This window comes from Nicotiana tabacum, chromosome 22 (assembly GCF_000715075.1).
Source record: "Nicotiana tabacum cultivar K326 chromosome 22, ASM71507v2, whole genome shotgun sequence".
Lineage (NCBI taxonomy): Eukaryota > Viridiplantae > Streptophyta > Magnoliopsida > Solanales > Solanaceae > Nicotiana > Nicotiana tabacum.
Window position 1 is genome coordinate 40,581,818 of NC_134101.1, and position 23,336 is coordinate 40,605,153.

The 23,336-nt window shown below is 37.8% G+C and overlaps 1 protein-coding gene and 1 pseudogene across 2 annotated transcripts; one reads left to right on the forward strand and one right to left on the reverse strand.

Annotated features, from left to right (window-relative positions):
• Nucleotides 1-1,505: 1,505 nt before the first annotated feature.
• Nucleotides 1,506-3,896, forward strand: LOC107822912 (1-aminocyclopropane-1-carboxylate oxidase 5-like; annotated as a pseudogene).
• Nucleotides 3,897-4,389: 493 nt separating this feature from the next.
• LOC107822911 (NAD kinase 2, chloroplastic) lies at nucleotides 4,390-13,735 on the reverse strand. Of its 2 annotated transcripts, XM_016649500.2 has the most exons (8): nucleotides 13,141-13,735; nucleotides 10,820-12,769; nucleotides 8,600-8,721; nucleotides 8,349-8,490; nucleotides 8,036-8,260; nucleotides 7,789-7,863; nucleotides 6,856-6,957; nucleotides 4,390-4,829 (listed from the first exon to the last, which is right to left on the reverse strand). In XM_016649500.2, the coding sequence occupies exons 1-8, from the start codon at nucleotides 13,357-13,359 to the stop codon at nucleotides 4,626-4,628; spliced, it is 3,039 nt and encodes a 1,012-aa protein (XP_016504986.1). In that variant the 5' UTR covers nucleotides 13,360-13,735; the 3' UTR covers nucleotides 4,390-4,625. The 2 variants fall into 2 exon arrangements, with proteins under 2 accessions (XP_016504986.1, XP_016504987.1); XM_016649501.2 differs by lacking the exons at nucleotides 7,789-7,863; nucleotides 8,036-8,260; nucleotides 8,349-8,490; nucleotides 8,600-8,721 and having other exon boundaries at nucleotides 13,141-13,734.
• Between the last annotated feature and the right edge of the window lie 9,601 nt (nucleotides 13,736-23,336).

Sequence of the window (23,336 nt, forward strand, 5' to 3'; positions counted from 1 at the left end):
TAGTGGAAGAGGTAGTGAAGCGATACAAGGAGTCTTGACCGGAAAACACCATCTCCGAAGAACTTTCTTCTCTTCTTTACTATTTAGTCACATACAATGATACAAATACATTATATTCTGTACAAATTCACTCAAACACATTGTATTTTTATATAAATATATTTTTTTGCCTGTGTTTATGTATTTTGAAGGTCTGTATTTTTTAATACAACTGAATACACCTGTATTCATGCATATGGTACATACAGTATGCATGAATACAGGATATAAACATTGAAATACAATGAATACAAACATTAAAATAGAACAGAATATAAACAGTGAATACATTTAATTTTAAAATATAGTGAAATACAGTAAAGTACACTGAATACAAATAGAAAATACAGTGAATACAACCAATGAACTATACTGAATATAGGAGTAATAACACGTATTAGGAATAACTAAAATACTGTTAACACAAATACATTTGTATACACTAAATTTAAAATAGCGAATACAGTAAATACAAACATTGAATCTAATGAATGCAACAGTAAAAATAAATATTGAAACACACTAAATACAAAAGTTAAATACAACAGTTATATACAACTGAAAAATCATTCTAATTAATTAGGTTGATAATGAGGCATGTTAGAATTGATTTTGTTGAATTATATTAGGAGTGTATCACGCTAAATGATATTATTTCCGTTATTAGACAGTTGGACAGACCTATTTTTAAGGTGATTGTCGTTACTGTATTCATGAATACATGGCGCGAATACATGTGAATACATGCGCGTACAGTTAGGCTGCCCTGATTTTTAGGCGCTTTTTACTGCTGTATTCATGAATACAGCAGCGCGAATACAGCAAATACACTATCGTAACAATTGAATAATAGTTATAGAAAGTAATTATGTATATGATAGCTATATGAAATTAATAGCTATTAAACAATAGTGGTTTCTGAAAATTCCTCCTTTATTTTAGGTATGTTTAAGGGCCTATTTTTTGTAAGGGAGTGGGATTGGGTAATCCAAAATCCCGAAAGTTGGAACTGCAGATGTTTTATCCTCTTCCTAATAATGTAATTTTTGTGACTGGAATGAAAGGACCACGTCACCAAACGGCGCAATTTTATTTAATATGTATATCTATATATATATATATTAGAAACATTGATGATAATTTCCTTTTAAAAATATTTTCTTAATGTATTTGACTAACTTCAAGTCTTCAATATATTCTTTAATTTGAACTGTTGAATTCAAAAGTGACAGCAACAAACGTAGGCTCATCTAAGGCAAAATGCATTAGAAAAAGGGACGTCGCTAATAACATGAAAGTATTTATTTAATCAATTATTTGGTGATTAATACTAGCAATGGAGAATGCTTCTGTTGTGGGGAAGCAATGCCTCACAAAGACATTGACCTTGTTGTTTAAATTAATAAATATTATTCTGTCACCGTCCATTTACCTTACTCTAACTGCTACATTGGTTTTACTTCTTTATGTTTTTTAGAACATTTGACATTCAATAAGGTGAGAAATTTTTTGGCTATAAAAAGGGTGTTCATGTCAATATTTTCTAGACCACCAAATTAAAACAGTGCCAGCCTCAAAAAGATAGGATCTGTCTGCTATTGTCTAAGTCTGTTTAGTTTTTGTGTTTTGTCATTTTATTACTACAACAAATGACTATTCCGGTGATTGATTTCTCAAAGCTTGATGGAGAGGAAAGAGCCCAAACTTTGGCTCAGATTTCCAAAGGATGTGAAGAATGGGGATTCTTTCAGGTATTTTCTGCAATATATATACTTATATTTTTTATTTTGGAAGTTCAAAATATGGCTTGTGTTTCTGTAATTTTTTTTTTTTATATTGGTCGTCACCAAAGGGTTAAAATATTAAAAGGGTCATCGCCTAAAGGCTTATAGTAAGCAAAAGGAAAGTTACTTGATTTCTCCCTTGCCCCCAACTCAACAATATTAAAACCCTTTATTAATTTCTTATTTTGCATTCTCATTTTCTTCTTTTTTTTTACTTTGGTAAATGTATTTATTGGTAAATCCTCAACGAAATGTTTGTTCTCTTGACATTTTTTTTTTTTTGAATTTTCTCCTGCTAAACAAATAATGTCTTGCTTATTCAGTAGTGAGCAGGTTGAAAACATTTTTTCTGATCGCATCACCCATGAAAATGGGCCTCATAACCTATATTTTGACAGTAAACTTCAGCTTTTTTCAAAAAAAAAAATCTTTTTGTATAGTTATACTATAAATGTCTGTGTGAACTTGCTCATATATATTGCCGGTCTCAAGTCTGGATAAACTGCAGTTGCAGTTTGATTGATTGCTAGCATAAAACTAGCAAATTTATAATGAATCCTCCTTACAATGACGACATGGTCAGCGAAGATTCATACAAATTGAGGGCATTGTTAGGTTCTTATTGTTGTTGATAGTTATTATATGAATAAATCTCAAGGAAAATGACAAAAATTTTCTGCAGTTGGTGAATCATGGGATACCAGTGGAGCTGCTTGAGAGGGTGAAGAAAGTGTGTGCAGAATGCTTTAAGCTGGAAAGAGAAGAGGCTTTCAAGAATTCAACACCAGTCAAGTTGCTTAATGAGGCGGCCGAGAGCAAGAACATTAATAATGGCAATTATAAGGTTGAAAATGTGGATTGGGAAGATGTCTTCCTTCTCACTGATGACAATGAATGGCCCTCCAACACTCCTGAATTCAAGTAAGTATCAATTTTATTCACTATAACAGTAATGTTACAAAATTTTGACCGTCTGATGTTAAATAACAGGGAAACGATGAAAGAATATAGATCAGAAGTGAAGAAGCTAGCAGAGAGTGTGATGGAAGTAATGGATGAAAACTTAGGCTTACAAAAAGGATCAATCAAGAAAGCCTTCAATGAAGGAGAAGGAGAAGGAGACAATAATGCTTTTTTGGAACAAAAGTGAGCCATTACCCACCTTGCCCACATCCAGAAATGGTAAATGGCCTAAGAGCTCATACTGATGCTGGAGGTGTGATTCTACTTTTCCAAGATGATCAAGTTGATGGCCTTCAAATCCTTAAAGACGGCGAATGGATCGACGTCTTGCCTCTCCCTAACGCCATTGTTATCAACACAGGTGATCATATTTTTTTTAATATGGCAGTGTTTGATAGCCGAGGGTCTATCCGAAACAGACCATCTATCTCACAGGGTAGGGGGCGTACATCCCACCCTCCCCAGATCCCACTTGTGATGTTTGATTGGGTTGAAGTTTAAGAAAAAAAGAATTTCTTTTTGGTTACATACCAAAGATACAAGTTCTTAAACATGTGATATTTGTGTCTTACTATCAGCTTTTTGATTTCCTTCCCTATATATATATATATATACACACACAGGTGATCAAATTGAAGTGCTTAGCAATGGGAAGTACAAGAGTGTTTGGCACAGAGTTATGTCTAAACCAGATGGGAATAGGAGATCTATTGCTTCCTTCTATAATCCTTCTTTGAGAGCTACCATTGCTCCTGCACCAGAGCTAGTGGAGATGAAGGATAAGAAAGAAATGGAATTAACTAATTATCCAACTTTTGTGTTTGGAGATTACATGGATGTCTATACTGAGCAGAAGTTCCTTCCTAAAGAACCAAGGTTTCAAGCTGTCAGAGCAATGTGAAGAAGGGCTAATATATATAAATAGCTTTCTCTCCATTGTTTGGTTCATTGTAGAAATATTTCAATCTTCATATAAAGCAGTACATATATAGTAATCGTGTGGCTGCTTTTTATGGGTTGTTGGTATTTCCTTTTTCTTTTCTTTTTTCCTCATGTATTTCTTAAAATGTATCTATCAATTCTGTCTTTGTAAACTTTAACTTTCATAGATTTGCTTAGCCATCCTTTATTTATTTAAAAGCTTTGGTGAAAGTTTACATACAACGTAGCATTTATGAAAAAGTCATATATTTTGTTTAACTGTACTATCCCTCGAATTCATTTAAACCCAATTTTTATAAGCCCAGATGATTTATGCATACTTCTTTTTCTGTTGTTGAATCCTTTTGTACTAAATATGAACGTACAGTAGTTTATTTTAAAATAAATTAGGCCAAAATCTTTGTTTTTTTAATTGCTCTGCTACACTTAAAAGCACATTTCCCCCCTCAAACGCTTGACCAAACATTATATCTCTCCAAGACAAACTATTCTCACCAAAAAAAAAAAAAAAAAGCACTTCTAGTTCCATCGCAGCTTGGCCAAACAAAGCTATGAGAATTAGAAGAAGATGATTGTGAATCAGTAAACTCGAAAATCCCAGAAAAAAATTAGAGCTAAGCTGAGAGCTTCAAAAGACTCTTGCAAAAATGTCTCAGCCAGATGTGTAAAGATTGGAACTTTGTAATTAACCATGTGAAAATAGTGCTGTACAAATTTCTTACTTTGAAAAATAAAATTAACAAGATAGCTAAATAAGAGGGTAAAACCTGACTGAATATCAGAGAGCGACAGTAGATATAACCGTATAGACTCTTACTCACTATTGTAATTCTTTTGCTCTTACTTAAATGACTGTACAGTAATTTACATGAATGAAAGGACTAAATCTCAATAGCTTCAGAGTGCTTTCTGGTCTAGTCTTTCGTTCCAATTTAGACAACGAATCAAGCTACGAAACCAATCACCTGTCTGATCAGACTTGTTAACTGTAGGTAGTGGATGCTGACTCATATATATGCGAACAGAATCTCCTCTAGAGAGTTGCTGCCTTCTCTTCCCATCAAAGGAGACCCAAGCATTGCTACGTGCATCCTCTGGAATCTGTTCATATGCAAAAAGCTTATAAGATTACGGAATAGACAATAGGCTTTGAGCTTCCCACGAGAGATCTCTCTCTCTGCAAACACACCTATCCTTGAACAGTGTCGTAACGTGGATATCTAGTACCACAAATGGCTCGGGCTAACTAGGCCAGTTGGACTATTTCACTAGCACAACTACTGCTCATCCCCTTTTGTTCTTGTCACTACTAGTACCTGACTCCATCGGCTCGACATTTGTGCAAACAACAACCCGTACTTAATAGGTCAATTCCAAAAGGACGAGGATAGCTGGCTACCGCTAAAACTCAGACTAAGGGTACGCAGACTAAGGGTACGCATTGTATGACTGAAAACTACCACATACTCCCCATGCTTGAAGGTCTGACAAGTGACAAGTACCTTCTCTCCACCAGCTGGTTCGATCAATGTTAAGTCTGCCTATGCCCACATCTTTTATAAAAGCAGCTCTAATGCCTTCACATGGAACTTGCTACACTATAGGGCATTGGTAGCATCTTCAGTAATGAAAATGTTAACATCTGTGAAGGTTTCCATCATTAAATGCAGGTTTGACCCAACGAAGTGCACTCAGCTACCAAATAGTTTAATACACATGGTATATGGAACTAAGTTACGCCATCTCACCCTAAGCTTTATGACGAGTTAGATTTTCTATAGAAGATTTCCCAATAGTTCTCATTCACTAGGGCTCAAGAGACACAAGTTTAGAACTGAACTCATTCTGATTCACGCACAATGTATGACGCTACTAAACCCTAATGTGATGCTTAGGAGATTCTGGAAGTGAAACCTTGAACACCATTCTCTAGTAAGCCTTGTCAGCTTTGTTAATATTTCTAACGATTCTTCTCTTTTACCGCCTCTAAAGCAGTACTTATCCCTTTTTTTAAATGAAGTAATTGGTTTCATTGCAGGCATCAAGAAGATGCAAAATAGTTACCAAAGAGATATAGCAAAAAAGGAGGTTTGCTAGCTCCAATACAGATGTTCAAGCTAATACTGGGAAGCTAGAAAAATTCAAATAACTATTAGGGGAATCTAAAAGCAGTACTCATCCCTTGCCAATAATAGAATCGAACTAACCAAACCATTTGTAAGAAGCAGCCATATTACTGCTCAAAAACTTAAAAACAGCTGTGGACCTTTTCCACAGCACCAACCATATTATCTAAAAAGAATATTTGCTAGTTAACTGCACCTTATTAAGATCCAACAATTTTAGCTGATTCAGCTTAGGTTTAAGAGTTTCCCATTTACAGGTGCAACACCTAGAGAAGACCTGAACAATCCACATACTTGATCTATATGGCTATCAAGAACATTATAATTAATCTCTTTGTTTTATACTGTGCAATGTTGGTCTCCAGATCTAGCCTAAAGACTTTGACAAAAAGTGTCTACATATCATGAGGTTTTTATGTAATAACATACACTGTCACTTCAGCAACCTGTGTCCTCACCTATTGCCAGACTTGGGAACAAGACGATAAATTCAATAGGATGTATATCCCCCAAATTACTTGATCGATCCTCACTTTTTTTAACCTTCTTAGCTTGCTTCCGCCTTTAGTTTCCTCTATATTTTTCTTTCATCCCAAGAGATATACCATTCTGGAAAAAATGTTCTAATTAGGCTTCCCTAGAAAATTATTTTTGGATATCACTTATATTATATACAAAAAAGGTCAAGACAGCTAAGATGACATACAGGAACTACATATTTCTTCCCTCTTGCATGTAATAGTGATCACATATTTCCAGACTTTTTTTACCATCATATACAAATCCGTGAAGCCAAGGAAAAAGATTAGCAGCACTAAAGAAGGAATAAAGGTCCTATTCTTCTTCCATTTTAGTTGGAAAATACTGTAAATTGTATTAAAGCATTTGGTTAGGAAATGAGAATGTATTAGCACAAACTAGTAAAGAGAATATTTTTTGATACGTAAACTAGTAATGAGATTCTTTTCCAATAATCATAAAATATATAGAGAGACAGTCACCTTTAGTTCTAGTATTGCAGAATCTGGAAGTATGACAGGCCTAAACGAGAGAGAATGTGGACAGATTGGTGTAAAGAGCATGCATGGAACATTGGGATGCACCTGCATGACATAAATTACCCTGTCATATAATGTTTACGCATTCACTAACTTAAGGCAAAACAACTAATAATTGTTGGCAGGATGAACGATGGTTCAAAGAGTAAGATATCATCACCAATAAGATCAGCAGCAAGTCAGTATAATTTTCAAAATTTCCCTTCAAGAGTAGATCGTTAATAACATCTATCAGAATCAAATTTAAGAGCAAAGGCCTTCTTGTCACAAAATTGCAACTTAAAGTTTTTGTTATTATAATAAATACAATGTTAAAAAGGAAGCTGAAAAACAGGTTTATATATGTAATGGTAAGTCAAGTGGTATGACAACGCTCGCTTCTATAGTAGAATTTTCCGTCATTACTGCTTTTGATGCCTAATAGAAATCCCCGAAATGAACAAGGAAGTTGTTTAATACAACTATTGCCTATTTGGAACATTTACCATAAAAGGGTGATGCCTATTCATTTATTTACTATAAATTAAAGTATGACGGGGGTAATTAACCCAACTCTGTCAATAATTCTTATAAGTCATACTTGCGAAGTGTATATTTGACAACGAAGTGCACAGCGTCTTTTTTTATTTTTCATGTTTTCCATCTTCGTGTTTTCCTTGCTTTAATCTGGGGGCAGGAAGAGGTTAGTTGGTGTGTTCTCTCCCTTTCGGCCTTTAGTAACTTTGTTCAGTTTCTATTGCTGCCACATCAAACTGCTAGAGCTTTAAGCCTCAACCTTCTGATTTGAGTTTTAAGGGTCTCACTTTTCACTTGGTCTATCAACTCTAATGCAGCATATCACAACATTTATTCGTAAGTGATGTGTATCAGAAGTACCATGGAACCCCCAGCAGCTGTCGAGTAAGCTGTACTTCCAGTTGGAGTGGCCACAATGACCCCATCACCTTGCACCTGCCAAATAATATAAGGCAGTATGACATGATTATTCTTTGATCTCTTGATCATCAATTCAGCAGAGCACTTGTTCGATTTTCTAGAAGAAACATGATCTAAAATATTAAGATAGAATGTTCCTCTTCTAAATCTTTTGGCAAGGGTTGACTGTTAAGAATAAAAACGGCACCTTGGTAATGAGGCGGTCATGTTCATAACACTCTATTTTGGACAGGTATGGATTAGAACCACGATCAACTACAATTTCATTTAGGACGTCAAACACCTTTCCAGGCATTGCTTTCCCGCTTCGGAATATTTCGCATCGGAGACGCATTCGTAGAGTTATATACACACCATCTAGAGTGTTGTTTCCATGGATGACTTGTCTAAGATCCTTCTTATAATCTTCAAACTGTACAAATTGATGACAGAGAAGTAAAAGATAGAGTATTTTTATATAACAAAGAAATAAAGCATAACATTTAAGTTGAGAGGCATACTGGATGGGAAGTGAGAAATCCAAGGGATCCTAGGTTAAATGAGATGACAGGTGGGACAGCACCTCGAAATATATTTGACGCATGGAGTATCACACCATCTCCTCCCAAACAGGCAACAAAGTCAACCCTCTCGTGAAGATCACTGCATTTGGTACATCAGGCAAGGTCATACATCTCTTCGTGAAGTACCAGATAGAAAAAAAAATGAAAAGGACAATGCTTCTGCACGTACAGTTTATTAGTCATCCCACCTGGTATCTTGACTATAGAAGGTCTGAACAAACCCAAAGCCTGGGATTCGTGCAAAAATATCATGCACCTCAGGTTCAACAAGAACAGTCATCTTCTCTTGGGAATACAAGAAAGAAGCAACCTTCGGGGGTTAAAAAAGGGAGATGGTGTTAGAACTTCTGTCTGTTAAGAGAGTGTTAAAACTTATGAAAATATGTGAATGAATGGCAGAAAACAATTGCTAATGGAAATGTAAACCAAAATAATTGAAATAAAACTTTTACTCACATAGTTTAGTTTCCAGCTTATAAGCAAGTTAACAACATGTAATAAACCTAAGTTCATCAAACTGATGCCTAAGGTTTTCAAAATGAGATGGCCAGACGGAAATCTTAACAGGCTAGAGAGTAACTTAAAATTCATATTGATCAAAAGATCTCTGCATCCTGCTAGTTGGCTAAGTAGAATGGCACATTTAACGTATGCTAGTGGGAGGGGAAGGAAAGTCAGAGGTAAAGACAATCCAAATCAAACAGAGAAAACTAAAGATCATATTTTCCTTTCCACCAGTTTGTTGATAGATGGTGATTTCAATGGGAGATACACGAGTCATAATTAATGATACGGAGAAGGGTCAAAAATACCCTTCTACTATTGAATATTGTTTATACTTACCCTCCGTTATACTATTTGGTCTGATTTGTCCCTACCGTCTCACTATTAAACATATTTACCCCTCAGTTTAACGGAGAGGACACGTGGCAGTCTTCTAAGCATATCTAACCCCCAACCCGTTACCCATATTGATTACCTAATACCCATAGCCTTAAACCCGACCCATTCCAAGACCTAAATAACTAAACCCTCCTCTCTCTCTATATTTCATCTCCGTCACCATGGAAGCTCCTTCCTCCATGACAATAAGAATGCTGAAATGGTTAAGATTTGTCCCAAATAACCAACACCAAGTAATCATTTTATGGTTACAAGTAGCACCGAAGAATATGAGCTAAAAGTTGTAAAGTTGGGGGCAGTTCTTGCTTTTTCCCCTTCAATTTTCACCTTAATTCAGTAGATAAACGTTAGGTAAACAGAAATATCATATAATATCAGATTTTTCGAACTCCAAACAGCCGGAACAGTGTCGAATTTCAGATTCAAAGGCCCACCATGGACGAAGAAGCTTGAAGCTTTGAAATGGAATTTTTGAGCCAAGCTCTCATACGTTCAGCTATAGATTCTTCTTCCTAAATCCAAGTTTCAGCAGTGTATTAACAATTCAAGCTTAATAACTAACAATAATATCAGTAGAATAATTCAATATTTCGACCATTTGTTTTTTCAACTTGCGATAACTTAACAACCCAGCAGTAGGAGTTCAATTGTTTTTACCCAGTTATTCAAATCAGTTGCTAGAACAATTTTGACACGAAGAGCAGGTCCAGATAATCAAACCAATTCGAATTTTCTAGCACCCAATAGTCGCACCCGTGACTTTTAACTTGAAAAATTTTCAGAATCAAGGAGGGGAACGATGTACTCGAACAACAAAGAGTTCAAAATTTGCACCTCCGATCACTTTCAAAATCACTGTATAACAAAGTTTTCAGCTCAACAACTACTCCGAATCAAATCTCAAGCAACATTTTCAACTTCAAATATAACAAGTCCTTTTACGAGCATATTGAAAACCCAACAGAGAAGGAATGGAATTTTTCTTTTGGAATTTTCTAATATTTTTTGGTGATTTCTGATTTGGATATCAAGACAATAAACGAGGAAATGTTGAATAATTTCTTAGCCTAATTCTCTGAAACAAAAAGATACATTTTTTAAGAAATTTGAAAGCACTTAGTTTTGGAAGAAGGAGATGAAATATAGAGAAAGGAGGAGGGTTTAGTTATTTAGGTCTTGGAATGGGTCGGGTAACGGGTTGGGGGTTAAATATGCTTAGAAGACTGCCACGTGTCCTCTCCGTTAAACTGAAGGGTAAATATGTTTAATAGTAAGATGGTAGGGACAAATCAGACCAAATAGTATAACGGAGGGTAAGTATAAACAATATTCAATAGTAGAAGGGTATTTTTGACCCTTCTCCGTTAATGATAAGCATAATTTCACTTTCTGCATTCCTCAGAACTTGAAAGAAGTGAAGAATGAAGAGAGGTTCCCAGCATCAGTAGAAAATGAAAATCACAAGGTAAGAATTCAACTAAATTAATGAAAACTGTTCGAAGAACCTCTTTAGCTTCTTCCATGAGTTCGTAGCCCAGCTTCTTCAACAGCAGTACAGTCTTTGGTGTGGATTTCCACAAAAGCATCTGCTGCTGGGTGCTAGGATGAGTGAAGGCCAAGGAAGATTCTGTTACTTTTTCTCTGGTGCACGAATACCCATCTGTGCGAACCAAGAACATCTCTGCCTTCCTTCTTGACTGCACTCTTACAACACCAGTGGCAGAAGCACACATATTTCCTTCAATCTGCTCCAAGTCATCTTCCAGCAAAGGTGTGGAGACCTCAATATTCCTCCTCTCCCCTGTAGTGACTCTAGACTCAGCATTACATTCTAACTCATCTCTTGCATCAACAATTCCAACGTTTTTTATTGAGGTTTGTACTTTCCCATTGCCGATTCCATTCAAGACTGGAGTCGCAGAGTCACTATGACCAGCATACATCTCTGTATTCGACGAGGAAGTTGAAGGGTTAGTAGTTAAGTGCTTATTGAAAGACGAACCATTTAAATTTTGTGATTCCATCACTCCATTCTCACTGTATATGCTTGTAGTTTCATTTCCCTTAGGCACTCCCTTGTAGCTATATATTGAAGCAGAAAGCACCTCCAATCTTTTCCTTTCATGAGTAAAATATGTTGCAGGTGAAACCATCCTACTTCTGAAATACGTGGACATCTCTTTTCTGGAGAAGACATTAGAGGGAGGCAGCTGAGACTTGAGTGGGTTCACATTAGTGTAGGATGCTACTTCACTGTCAGATTCTAGCACTGTGCTTTTCCTATTGGATGAAACAACTTCGTCGCCCTCAGTCTTGCCTAGGCCCGTAGTTTCAGAAATGTGCTTGATATCTTTCACAGCAGAATTTATGTCGTCTGATCTTTTAGGCAGTGACCCATCTTGATTATCAGATGCAGAGCTGACTTCCTCATTAAAGCTTGTATCTTCTTCTGACCTTGGCGACATAAATGTTTCTTCAGTTCCTCTAGCATCACGTGATGAGTTCTCAGTTGAGTCTGCTGTTTTATATGTACTGGCTACAACCTGTGGTGTATAGCGAGTAATATATTGCCGCCATCTAGAGACCATAGCTGACGTCCTCTTAATTCCTTCTCTACTGTGGAGATATAAGGGCCTTTTGTTTAAATCAGAGACCAATGCTGCAAACATTTCGACCTGCTCCACTGAAGGCGATATACCAACTTCAACAGGTAGTTTAATTAATTCAACTTCCCCTGATGAAATGGCTTCATCTAGCACTTTCTCATAGAAGATGTCTTTTACAGTCTCGGCTCTGAGATCTACAATGGTTTTGAACCCTCTCTCCAACAGCCATCTAAGACCTTCGTCAGTTACCTGACCACCTCTCCAGAAAGCAACCTCAGAAGCTGCAGACTGTGTCTCTTCTTTTGATGTTGACAAATAAACAGGACTAAAGTTAGCAAAGAGTATATGGCTGGGGTTCTTTTCACCACGAGGAAATCCGGCATCATAACATACATTCTTCAGTCTTTGCAGTTTTTGCCACACAATAATGCTGCGAGGATCATCAGGTGTCAAATAGTTTTCAAGAGCAACATGTAAGCTCTCACAGTACCTTTTCATTTCACCTCTGAAAATTGCAAGTGGAGGAAGCTCATCATCCGTCACATGCACATCAACATCACGGAAAGAGTCTGTAATCGAGGATCTCCCAGAAAGGACTTCCTCCCTTCCTTTATTTAGCAGACATACCATGCATCCTAGAACAGAAACTAGTTTATCCTCAAGTATTTGTTTATCGTCTGAGGGTACATCATACGAGACATTACATTCTCCGGTCAATGGATTGCATAGGGTGTCCATTAATGAATTATGAAGTTGTTCAGCAGCCCGAAAGATTCTACAGTAAGCCTCTATCTCTGCAATGTCCCCAGGTAGTGGGCCCATTCGGGGCAACTGTGAAGTATCACCGGCCTGGACAATTTGATATTCAGTAAAAAAGAATCACCCAGCAATATCTAGTTTTCAACAAACAATTATCGGAAAAGACTGATAGCTAGATTCGTGTGCGGGCAAGACTGATAATTAGATACTAATGAGCTAGAAATTAGACTAGAAACTGTTTTGAATCATTTAAGAGAACAATGACACAAACACGCATTTGCTCACTCGAAAAGCACCAGCATTAAAAATTTATTTGAGGCACGTAGATTCTGTATATTTTGACATCACTAATACATTTTAAGCAAGATCCGCTGTGAAATTCAACAGCAGTTCCTTATCATTACCACAACCTTGTATTGTTACATTGTTTGTACAATTCCTAACTAAGGAAAAAAAATTACCTGAGAATCCAAGCCAATGTTGACGGAGAAAGCATTGGATAGTTCAGCACTGACAACAAACTTGACACGACGATAACCGAACGATAATCCAAGTCCAAACCCAGACCCAGAAATCGCCTTTGCATAATTGAGGTGGCAACAGTGAAGATGGATTCCCGGGGCAGCAACTGTACGACCCATTTCCAAATGGCATGGACAATAACGAAAACATATTGCCATACCAGTTGAACAGATTGTGTGTATCTACTCCACTCCCTGTACTAATGAATCAGTATGTATAATGGATCAAGAACCATCTGAGAATTTTCGCAATCTTTTATAAAATCCTAACAATTTAGAAGAATAATATGCGTTTGAATGTATATGTATGTGTTTGGCAAAAGATGGGAAGAGGGAAATTTGTGTGGAAGTGGAAATTTGTGTGGATAATAGGAAAGGAGGAATAGTAAGACAAATAATTGTGGAAATCAGTGGTGGGTTTGAGATTTGGGACATCATTTTTCCCATTTTTGTGTTTTTTCCAACTTCGAGTTGATGCCTTTGGGTATGTGATGTAGTGGATAAATTGGAGCCTCAGCCTCTGGCTCAAACACCAAGCGATTTTGCAATTCTGTCTTTTTCTTTTATTTCCTTTCCTCTAAGTCCTTTTCTTTCGGGGATAATACAGAAATTCCCTTATGAAGTTGTCTTGAAATTTTCAATTAGACAATTAAACTTTTGTGAACGACCTAATATCCTCCTATACTTGTCCAAACTGGGTATTATTACTTTTAGCTCGAGCAAAAAATTATTTATATTCGGTATCCGAAAAAGTATATATATTTTATATATAACATATAATATATATACAAAAAAAATACTTTCTCTGTTTCAATTTATGTGAAACTATTTTTTTATTCCGTGCCAAAAAGAATGACTCATTTCCCTATTTGGAAACAATTTACCTTTATGCAATGATTTATAGCCACACAAAATATATGTGCTTTATTTCACACCACAAATTTAAAAATCTTCTCTCTTTTCTTAAACTCCGTGTTCGATCAAATGGGGTTCACATAAATTGAAACGGAGGGAATATATACTTTTTGGCTATTATTTTGAGGCCGGGTACACATGGTCATTTTCCCTATATTTTTCTTGTTAAATACCACACCGAGGTAAAATTACCAAATGAGCACTAGAAAGGTTTATGTACGTGTCAAGCAAAAAATAAGTAGTCGAAAAATAAAAACAAGTGAAAGGTTCCGTGAATTTTTTTTGCCTGATAGGGGTTGAAAGTTGAAACACTTTAAACCAACGGTTTAAAAGAATTTTGGTGAATGGAGAGGAATAAAAAAAAAATAGAAATAGCTAACATTCAATTTCCAGGCCAGGAGTTGAGAAGGCCGATGAATGTTGGAGAGGAAGTCAAGATGGGAAATAAAGGAAAGCACACATTTTTCTTCTTACTTGCCAGAGCTGTTTCGAGACAAAATCTAAAATTATTTAACTTATTTTTTACTTCTCTATATAGCGTGACCTCCAAGGTGATATTAAATGCACTTTGGACATTTACTGTGGAATCTGTGCACAAAAAAGGATAAATTATGGGTAAAATGGGTCCATATTTACTATGGGAAAGGAAGGAATATTTGGGAGATTGAGGCAAGACAGACATTTTTATTTTTACGCATATCAAAAAAATACAAAAATTTTTTTTTGTTATACCCACATATTTATTACTTATTTCAAATTATTTTCTCAAATCTAATAAAATATATAATTATTAATTAATATGGGTATTATGGTATCTTAAGGGGAGTGAAAATTCACGTCGCCAAGTAAAAGTGAACGGAGAGAGTACATTATTGAGGCTGGATTGGAGCTGAACGACATACAAGAAATGAATTCCTTCCCTATCAAATTGATGTATCAGAAGCTGAGAGATGTACAACCTAAAGTTCCATGGATGAAGTTGGTATGTAACAACTATGCCACTCCTATATGGGTTTTCATACTAAATCTAGCAATTCAAGGCAGATTAACCACTAAGGAGAGATTATTACGATGGGAATGCCAGTTAAGAAGGAATGTGCATTATGTGGTTGGGTAGATGAAACGACTAGCCACCTGTTTTTTGAATGCATTTTTTCAAAAGAAATCTGGCAAAGACTGCTGAACTGGCAAAGTATTTATAGACATGTGAAGATATGGGAAGATGAGATTCACTGGGCAACTACAGAAATGAAGGGTAAGAACTCAATTTCAAAAATCTTTAGAATGACAATAGCTGGTGCAGTATATTATATTTGGCAAGAGAGGAACCTAAGGCTATTCCAAAACAAGCAGCGGAATGTGATAACTATCCTCAGGGCGGTGATGCAGGATCTGTTTGTGAGAGGAGGCAAGAAAAGCAAGCTAGCGAGTAGATTCAAAGACTTAAATTTTTATCCATAGTGAGTAGAAGAGATAGGGATTGAGAAGTTCGCTAGGCATTGGGACTTTCTGTCCAATAGCCTAGTTACTAGGAGTGAATGCATTGTCTTTTTCTTTCTTCTAGCAATTTGTACTTATTGTTGACTTGTCGTTGGTAATAAAAATTCTTTATTTACCCAAAAAAAATGCACTTTGGACATAAGAGAGTACTTGTAAAGTATAAGTGCACAACTGAAAACTTTGAAACAAATTTAGGCAGGAATTTATGTATTACCCCTTTAATTTTATCATAGGAGTAGCTTCTTTCAGAGAATTCATATGTGATTCAAGAACTACTTTTTTGGTTGTATTTTAGGACAACCGAGAGATCTATTCTAAGAAGAAAATAACCTTGCAAAGATTTGTTATGGTTTATTATCAATCCTCTTACATGTTAAAAAAAAAAAAAAACTCTTTAGAGATTTGACATAAAATTAGACATTCAGTTGACATAATTTTCAGAAACCACTATTGTTTAGTAGCTATTAACTTCGTATAGTTATCATATACATAATTGATTCCTATAGCCACTATTCAGTTGTTACGGTAGTGTATTCGTTGTATTCGCACTGTTATATTCATGAATACAGTAACAAAAAATGCCTAAAATTAGGGCAGTCCAGTTGTAATTCACATGTATTCTCGCCATGTATTCATGAATACAATAACGGCAATCACCTTAAAAATAGGTATGTCTAGCTGTCTAATAACGAAAATAATATCAATTAACGTGATACACTCCTATTATAACTCAACAAAATCAATTCTAACATGCCTCATTGTCAACACAATTAATTAGAATAATTTTTCAGTTGTATATAATTGTTGTATTTAACTTTTGTATTTAGTGTTTCAATATTTTTTTATTATTATTGCATTCATTAGATTCAATGTTTGTATTTACTGTATTTGCTATTTTATATTCAGTGTATTCAAATGTATTTGTATTAACAGTATTTTAGTTATTCCTAATACATTGTATTTTAAAATTAAATGTATTCACTGTTTATATTCTGTTCTATTTTAATGTTTGTATTCAGTGTATTTCAATGTTTATATCCTACATTCATGCATACTGTATGTACAATATGCATGAATACATGTGTATTAAAAAAATACAAATCTTCGAAATACATAAATACAGGCAAAAAAATATATTTATATAAAAATACAATGTTTGAGTAAATTTGTACAGAATACAATGTATTTGTATCATTGTATGTGACTAAATAGCAAAGAAGAAAAGAAAGTTCGTCGGAGATGGCGTTTTTCAGCCAAGAAGAGAAGAAAGTTCGTCGAATCCGTACAAAAGATTTATGATAAGAGTTCATCACATTGCTCCTTTCTGTTCGAAAAATTCACTCTTTTCTGTTTCCTGGCTGCCTTTTACTCTATTCTAATGTCTCGTCGGCCATCAATACTAGGGCGTGTATCTTGAGTTGTTCGCAAAGAGGGATTCTTCTTTCTCGTCGGCCATCAATACTAGGGCTTGAGTTGCTCGAAGAGAGAGAGAGAGAGAAAGAAGAGAGAGAAAGAAGAAAAAAATCTAAGAGAGAATCTTGTGTTAATTGAAAGAAAAAGAGAAGAAAAACATAAATAGCGTATTTCATGCATCAATGGTAGTATATACCATAAATTTCTATTTTGCTATAAAATATAAAAGAAGCTATAGAAAATAATTTTTTAAAATAATTTTGGTTTATATAAATAGAGTGTATACCTTTGCTATAGGAGGTAAAATTTTAAATAAATAAGGGATCACAAAACCAATTGACGTGATGAGAGTTAAGAAGGAAGATGAGATAAATGTGTATGAATATACTAATATATACTATAAAGCATATGTTTATCTATCTTTTTTTTTTGTTAAAGAGGAAAACCCGCAGCCGCTACACTTGGTGTGCACTGGGTAAACCTCCACCATGTGTAATAGCCTGCAAACCACACAGGGGAGGTAAGCCGCACTAGGAAAGCCATGTACGACAAACTCAACCTAGAAGGCATTGAGGGGGATTCGATCCCAGGTCATCCGTATGGATGACCGCCCTCCAAACCAACTGGGCAACCCCGAAGGGTCATATGTTTATCTATCTTATAAATTCTCTCTCAAAATTATCAGTTTGTATATGGTCGAAATAGATTTCGGCCTTCCTACGTTCGATCGAGTTCGAGTGTTAAAAAGTCGGAATTAGATTTTTGGGAGTGAGCTCCGAAGTCGGTACTAACGAGCCTCGAGCCCGAAGGTCGATCGAGGAGTCGGCTCGATAACCCTATTGAGCCCGTGGCTGAATCGATCTGCAAGGCACTGCTTCGAGGTCGAAAATGCGCGACGCCCATCTCGAAGGTCGGACTCGAGGCGAGACCGAAAGTCCCAACCCAGTAACGAGCTCGAGCCAGTATCGAGCTCACAGACAAGAGTTGTTGCGACTGCACCAAGAGAGAGAATTTTGGCGGGAATCAAGGAAGAGACAAGTCATCATGGGCCTCCCACTATATGTTTTATTTTATTGTTTTTTTGTAATAACCTTCTTTTATAAAATGGGGAATCCTTGTAAGCTAAAAGGCAGAGACAAGAAACAAATCGCTTCTCAGATTGAAAGATATCCCTTTGTATTTACTTTACTTTATCTCATTTATTCTTATTGACCACTATTTGTATTCTCATAGTCAAGAATATACGTATCTCTATTTCTCTACACGATTTATATCGAATTGTATCACATATCCTTAGAACCACACACAAATCTAACATTATCCGATTTTTCCGGTAAACAGTTTGGCGCCCACCGTGGGGCTAAGGGTAACAGTGATCGTTTGATACAAATCTAAAGTACACGCCAGCTTACAATCTCAAATCAGCAATGGCTTTACTTATCGACCACGAAGCCGGCCTTCAAGATGAAACCAACAACTTGGCACCCAGGGCCGGAAGGCCAATTAACGATGGCACCGAGGCTCGAATCGAAGTACCCGAAATTCGAGCCGAAATACCATTGGATGTCAATTCATAAATAGCTTTGGAGGCGAATCAACATTCCGAATCGGAAAGAAGCATTCAGGGCGGTACTCGATCCGTAGCCCGAGACACCCAAAACACGAGGGAAATCGAGGCCAGCTTACATATGATCTTCGAGATGCTACAAGCCCAACAAGTAGCGATAGCTCAGTTACAGATCCAAACTCGCGCAAAAAGCAGGCCAGATTCCAATCCACTTCGAGAAGTCACCCCCAGAACAGATCCCGCCATAGTAAAATCAAACGAGCAAGAATCGGAGACTACTCCCGAAATTACTAAATTGCTCGAGGAACTCACAAAACGAGTCGAAGCCAACGACAAGAGAGTGAAAACATACAATGCCAGGGTCGATCAAATCCCAGGGGGTCCACCAATGATAAAGGGGCTTGATTCGAAAAAATTCATACAAAAGCCTTTTCCGTCGAGTGCGGCGCCGAAACCAATCCCCAAAAAATTCTGTATGCCCGAAATTCCCAAATATAACGGTACGATCGATCCTAACGAACATGTCACCTCTTACACATGTGCCATCAAAGGCAACGATTTGTAGGATGATGAGATCGAATCAGTGTTGTTGAAAAAGTTCGGGGAGACCCTCTCGAAGTGAGCGATGATCTGGTATCACAATTTACCACCAAATTCCATCGATTCTTTTGCCATATTAGCAGATTCGTTCGTAAAGGCACATGCTGGTGCCATAAAGGTTGCAACAAGGAAATCAGACCTCTTCAAAGTAACGCAAAAGGAGAATGAAATGCTGAGGGAATTCGTATCCCGATTTTAAATTGAACGCATGGAATTACCACCGGTCACAGATGATTGGGCCGTACAAGCTTTCACCCAAGGGTTGAACAAGCTAAGTTCGACAGCATCACATCGGCTAAAACAAAATTTGATCGAGTATCCAGCGATAACTTGGGCAGATGTACACAACCGATACCAATCGAAAATTAGGGTCGAGGATGATAAGTTGGGAGCTCTGTACGGACCCATGCATCAGAACAGGACAGCTACTAAAAACCAAAAGGAGATCGACAGAGAACAAAAGTCGAACATAGACCGATATCGATTGTACGTCGCAGATCAGGTGAACAACGGTGCAGCACACAATACAGTTCGGAACAATCGAAGGATTGATCGAGGGAAAAATTCTCGGGGACTTATGAGTAAGAGCGTCTTCGATAAATATGTCGATCCTATAGAAGCACCTCGATTATCAGAATATAACTTCAGCGTTGGGGCATCCGCTATCGTGTCGGCCATCGGATGCATCAAAGATACTAAATGGCCTCGACCCATGCAGACTGATCCTGCCCAAAGAAATCCCAATCAAACATGCGAATATCATGGTACCCATGGCCACAGAACGGACGATTGCAAGCAACTAAGAGAGGAAATAGCCCTCTTATTTAACAAAGGGCACCTTCAGGAATTTCTGAGTGATAGGGCGAAGAACCATTTTAAAAACAAGGATTTCAACAAGCAAAACGAGCAAGAATAACCGCAGCACGTCATTCACATGATCATCGGCGGCATCGATACCCCTCAGGGACCAGTACTTAAACGCACTAAAACATCGATTGTGAGGGAAAAGCGATCTCGGACTCAAAATTACGCACCTATGGGGACTTTGTCCTTTGATGATGAAGATGCAGAAGGGGTCATCCAACCTCATAACGACGCACTGGTAATATCCGTACTCATGAATAAAACTAAAATTAAGCGTGTGTTAATCGATCCAGGTAGCTCGGCCAACATCATCCGATTGAAGGTAGAAGAGCAACTCGGCCTACAGGATCAGATCATACCCGCAACTCTGGTTCTAAACGGGTTCAATATGGCATGTGAAACCACCAAAGGCGAGATAATCCTACCAATAAATGTGGCCGGAATCATCCAGGAAACAAAGTTTCACGTGATCGAAGACGATATGAGATAAAACTCCCTTTTCGGAAGGCCATGGATCCACAACATGAGAGTTGTACCTTCGACCCTATACCAGGCCCTCAAATTCTCGACATCGAGAGGTGTCGAAACGGTGTACGGAGAACAACCAGCCACAAAGGAAATGTTCGCCGCTGAGGAATCTAAACCAATGTCCTCACCTTCACCGATAAAAGGATCGGGCTCGGAAGGAGAACGGGACACCAAATAGCAATCACAGACATCGGCTTCGACCCAGCCAGATAACCAGAAAATCGAAGAGGATGATGATAAAAGGGTCCCTCGATATTTCGTGATTCCCGATGACTCTGACGCCACCAAATCACTAATCGAGGAATCAGAGCAAGTCACATTAATCGAGCACTGGCCCGAGCGAAAGGTATACTTGGGAATGGGGTTGAGCCCCGAACTCAGGAAGAAACTCGTTCAATTTCTTATCGATAACATCGATTGTTTTGCCTGGTCCCATTTAGATATAACAGGGATCCCGCCGGACATAACGACGCATCGGCTAAGTTTGGACCCTAGGTTCAGACCGGTGAAGCAAAAGAAAAGACCCTAGTCCGAGGGAAAGCACGCATTCATAAAGGACGAGGTAACCAAGCTTCTCAAAGTAGGGTCCATTCGGGAGGTAAAATATCCCGAATGGTTAGCCAACATAGTTGTAGTGCCTAAAAAAGGGAACACACTTAGAATGTGTGTGGACTATAAGGATTTGAACAAAGCATGCCCCAAAGATTCATTTCCGCTGCCCAACATCGATCGCATGATCGATGCCACGGCCGACCACGAGATCCTCACCTTTCTCGATGCCTATTCCGGGTATAATCAATTCCAGATGAACCTGGAGGACCAGGAAAAGACTTCATTTGTACCAAATATGGAATATAATGTGATGCCCTTCGGGCTAAAGAATGCAGGGGCTACTTACCAATGCCTAGTAAATAAAATGTTCGAAGAACAAATAGAAAAATCAATGGAAGTTTATATTGATGACATGCTAGTTAAATCCCTGGGCGCAGAGGACCATTTGACCCATTTGCAGAAAACGTTCGAAATTTTGAGGAAATACAACATGAAGCTCAATCCCGAAAAATGTGCTTTTGGGGTCGGTTCGGGCAAGTTCCTCGTCTTCATGGTGTCACATCAGGGAATAGAGATTAACCCCGATAAAATCAAGGCCATCGAAAAATCGTTGTTGTGGACAGCGTGAAGGCCGTACAAAGGCTAACGGGTCGGATTGCAGCCTTAGACCGGTTCATTTCAAGATCATCTAATCGAAGTCACAAATTTTTCTCTCTACTAAAAAAAAGAACGATTTTGCTTGGATCCCGGAGTGCCAACAAGCATTAGAGGAACTGAAGCAATATCTATCAATCCCACCACTACTTCACACTCCAAAAACAGAAGAAAAACTTTGTTTGTATTTGGCAGTATCGAAAGTCGCCGTAAGCGGTGTCCTAATTCGAGAAGAGCAAGGTACGCAATTCCTCGTTTATTATATGAGTCGAACCTTAGGAGAAGCGGAAACTAGATATCCGCTCTTAGAAAAATTGGCACTTGCACTGATAAGCGCCTCTAGAAAGTTAAGGCCGTACTTTCAATGTCATCCCATATGCGTGTTAACCACTTACCCGCTTCATAAAAGTTTGCACAAACCCGAGTTATCAGGCCGACTGGCCAAATGTGCCGTCGAACTCAGTGGGTACGATATCGAATATCAACCCCGTACGGCCATCAAGTCTCAAATTTTAGCAGACTTCGTGGCCGATTTCACGCCAACCCTCGTACCCGGAGTCGAAAAAGAACTCCTGTTTAAATCAGGTACATCATCGGGGGTATGGATCCTTTTTACGGATGGGGCTTCGAACGTGAAAGGGTTCGGGCTGGGCATAGTTTTGAAACCACCCACGGGTAACACTATTAGGCAATCTATTAAAACTATCGGGTTGACTAACAACGAGGCCGAGTATGAAGCCATGATTGCAGGTCTCGAGCTAGCTAGAAACTTGGGAGCAGAAGTCATTGAAGCCAATTGCAACTCTTTGCTGGTGGTGAGTCAAGTAAACAAAACATTCGAAGTTCGAGAAGGCAGAATGCAAAGGTATTTAGATAAACTTCTTATCTCTTTGTACCATTTCAAACAATGGACTTTACAGCATGTTCCACGAGAACAGAATAATGAGGCCGATGCGCTTGCGAATTTGGGGTCGTCGGTCGAGGTAGATGACTTGGGCTCAGGGAATGTTGTTCAACTTTCGAGATAGGTAATCGAAGAAGGTCACGCCGAGATAAATTCTACAAGCTTAACCTGGGATTGGAGAAACAAGTATATTGAATACTTAAATAGCGGAAAACTCCCATCGGACCCTAAAGATTCTAGAACCCTACGGACTAAAGTTGCTCGATTCACGTTGGCTTCGGACGGAACGCTGTACCGAAGAACATTGGATGGACCGTTGGCAGTATGCTTGGGTCCGGGAGATACCGATTACAACCTACGGGAAGTGCACGGGGGTACTTGCGGGAATCACTCTGGAGCCGATACATTAGTTCGAAAAATAATCAGAGCAGGATATTATTGGATCGATATGGGCAAAGATGCGAAGGAATTTGTTCGTAAATATGACAAATGTCAAAGGTTTGCACCAATGATCCATCAACTCGGAGAGCAACTTCACTCAGTCCTATCCCCATGGCCCTTCATGAAATGGGGAATGGATATCGTCAGCCCTCTACCATCGACCCCAGGTAAAGCCAAATTCATTTTGTTTATGACTGA

Coding starts and splice junctions, on each gene's coding strand:
- LOC107822911 (XM_016649500.2), bottom strand. CDS start 13,359: ATGGCAATATGTTTTCGTTATTGTCCATGCCATTTGGAAATGGGTCGT. Junction 8,261..8,348: donor GATTTCTCACTTCCCATCCA/GTATGCCTCTCA, acceptor CAATTTGTACAG/TTTGAAGATTATAAGAAGGA. Junction 7,864..8,035: donor ATGACCGCCTCATTACCAAG/GTGCCGTTTTTA, acceptor ATTATTTGGCAG/GTGCAAGGTGATGGGGTCAT.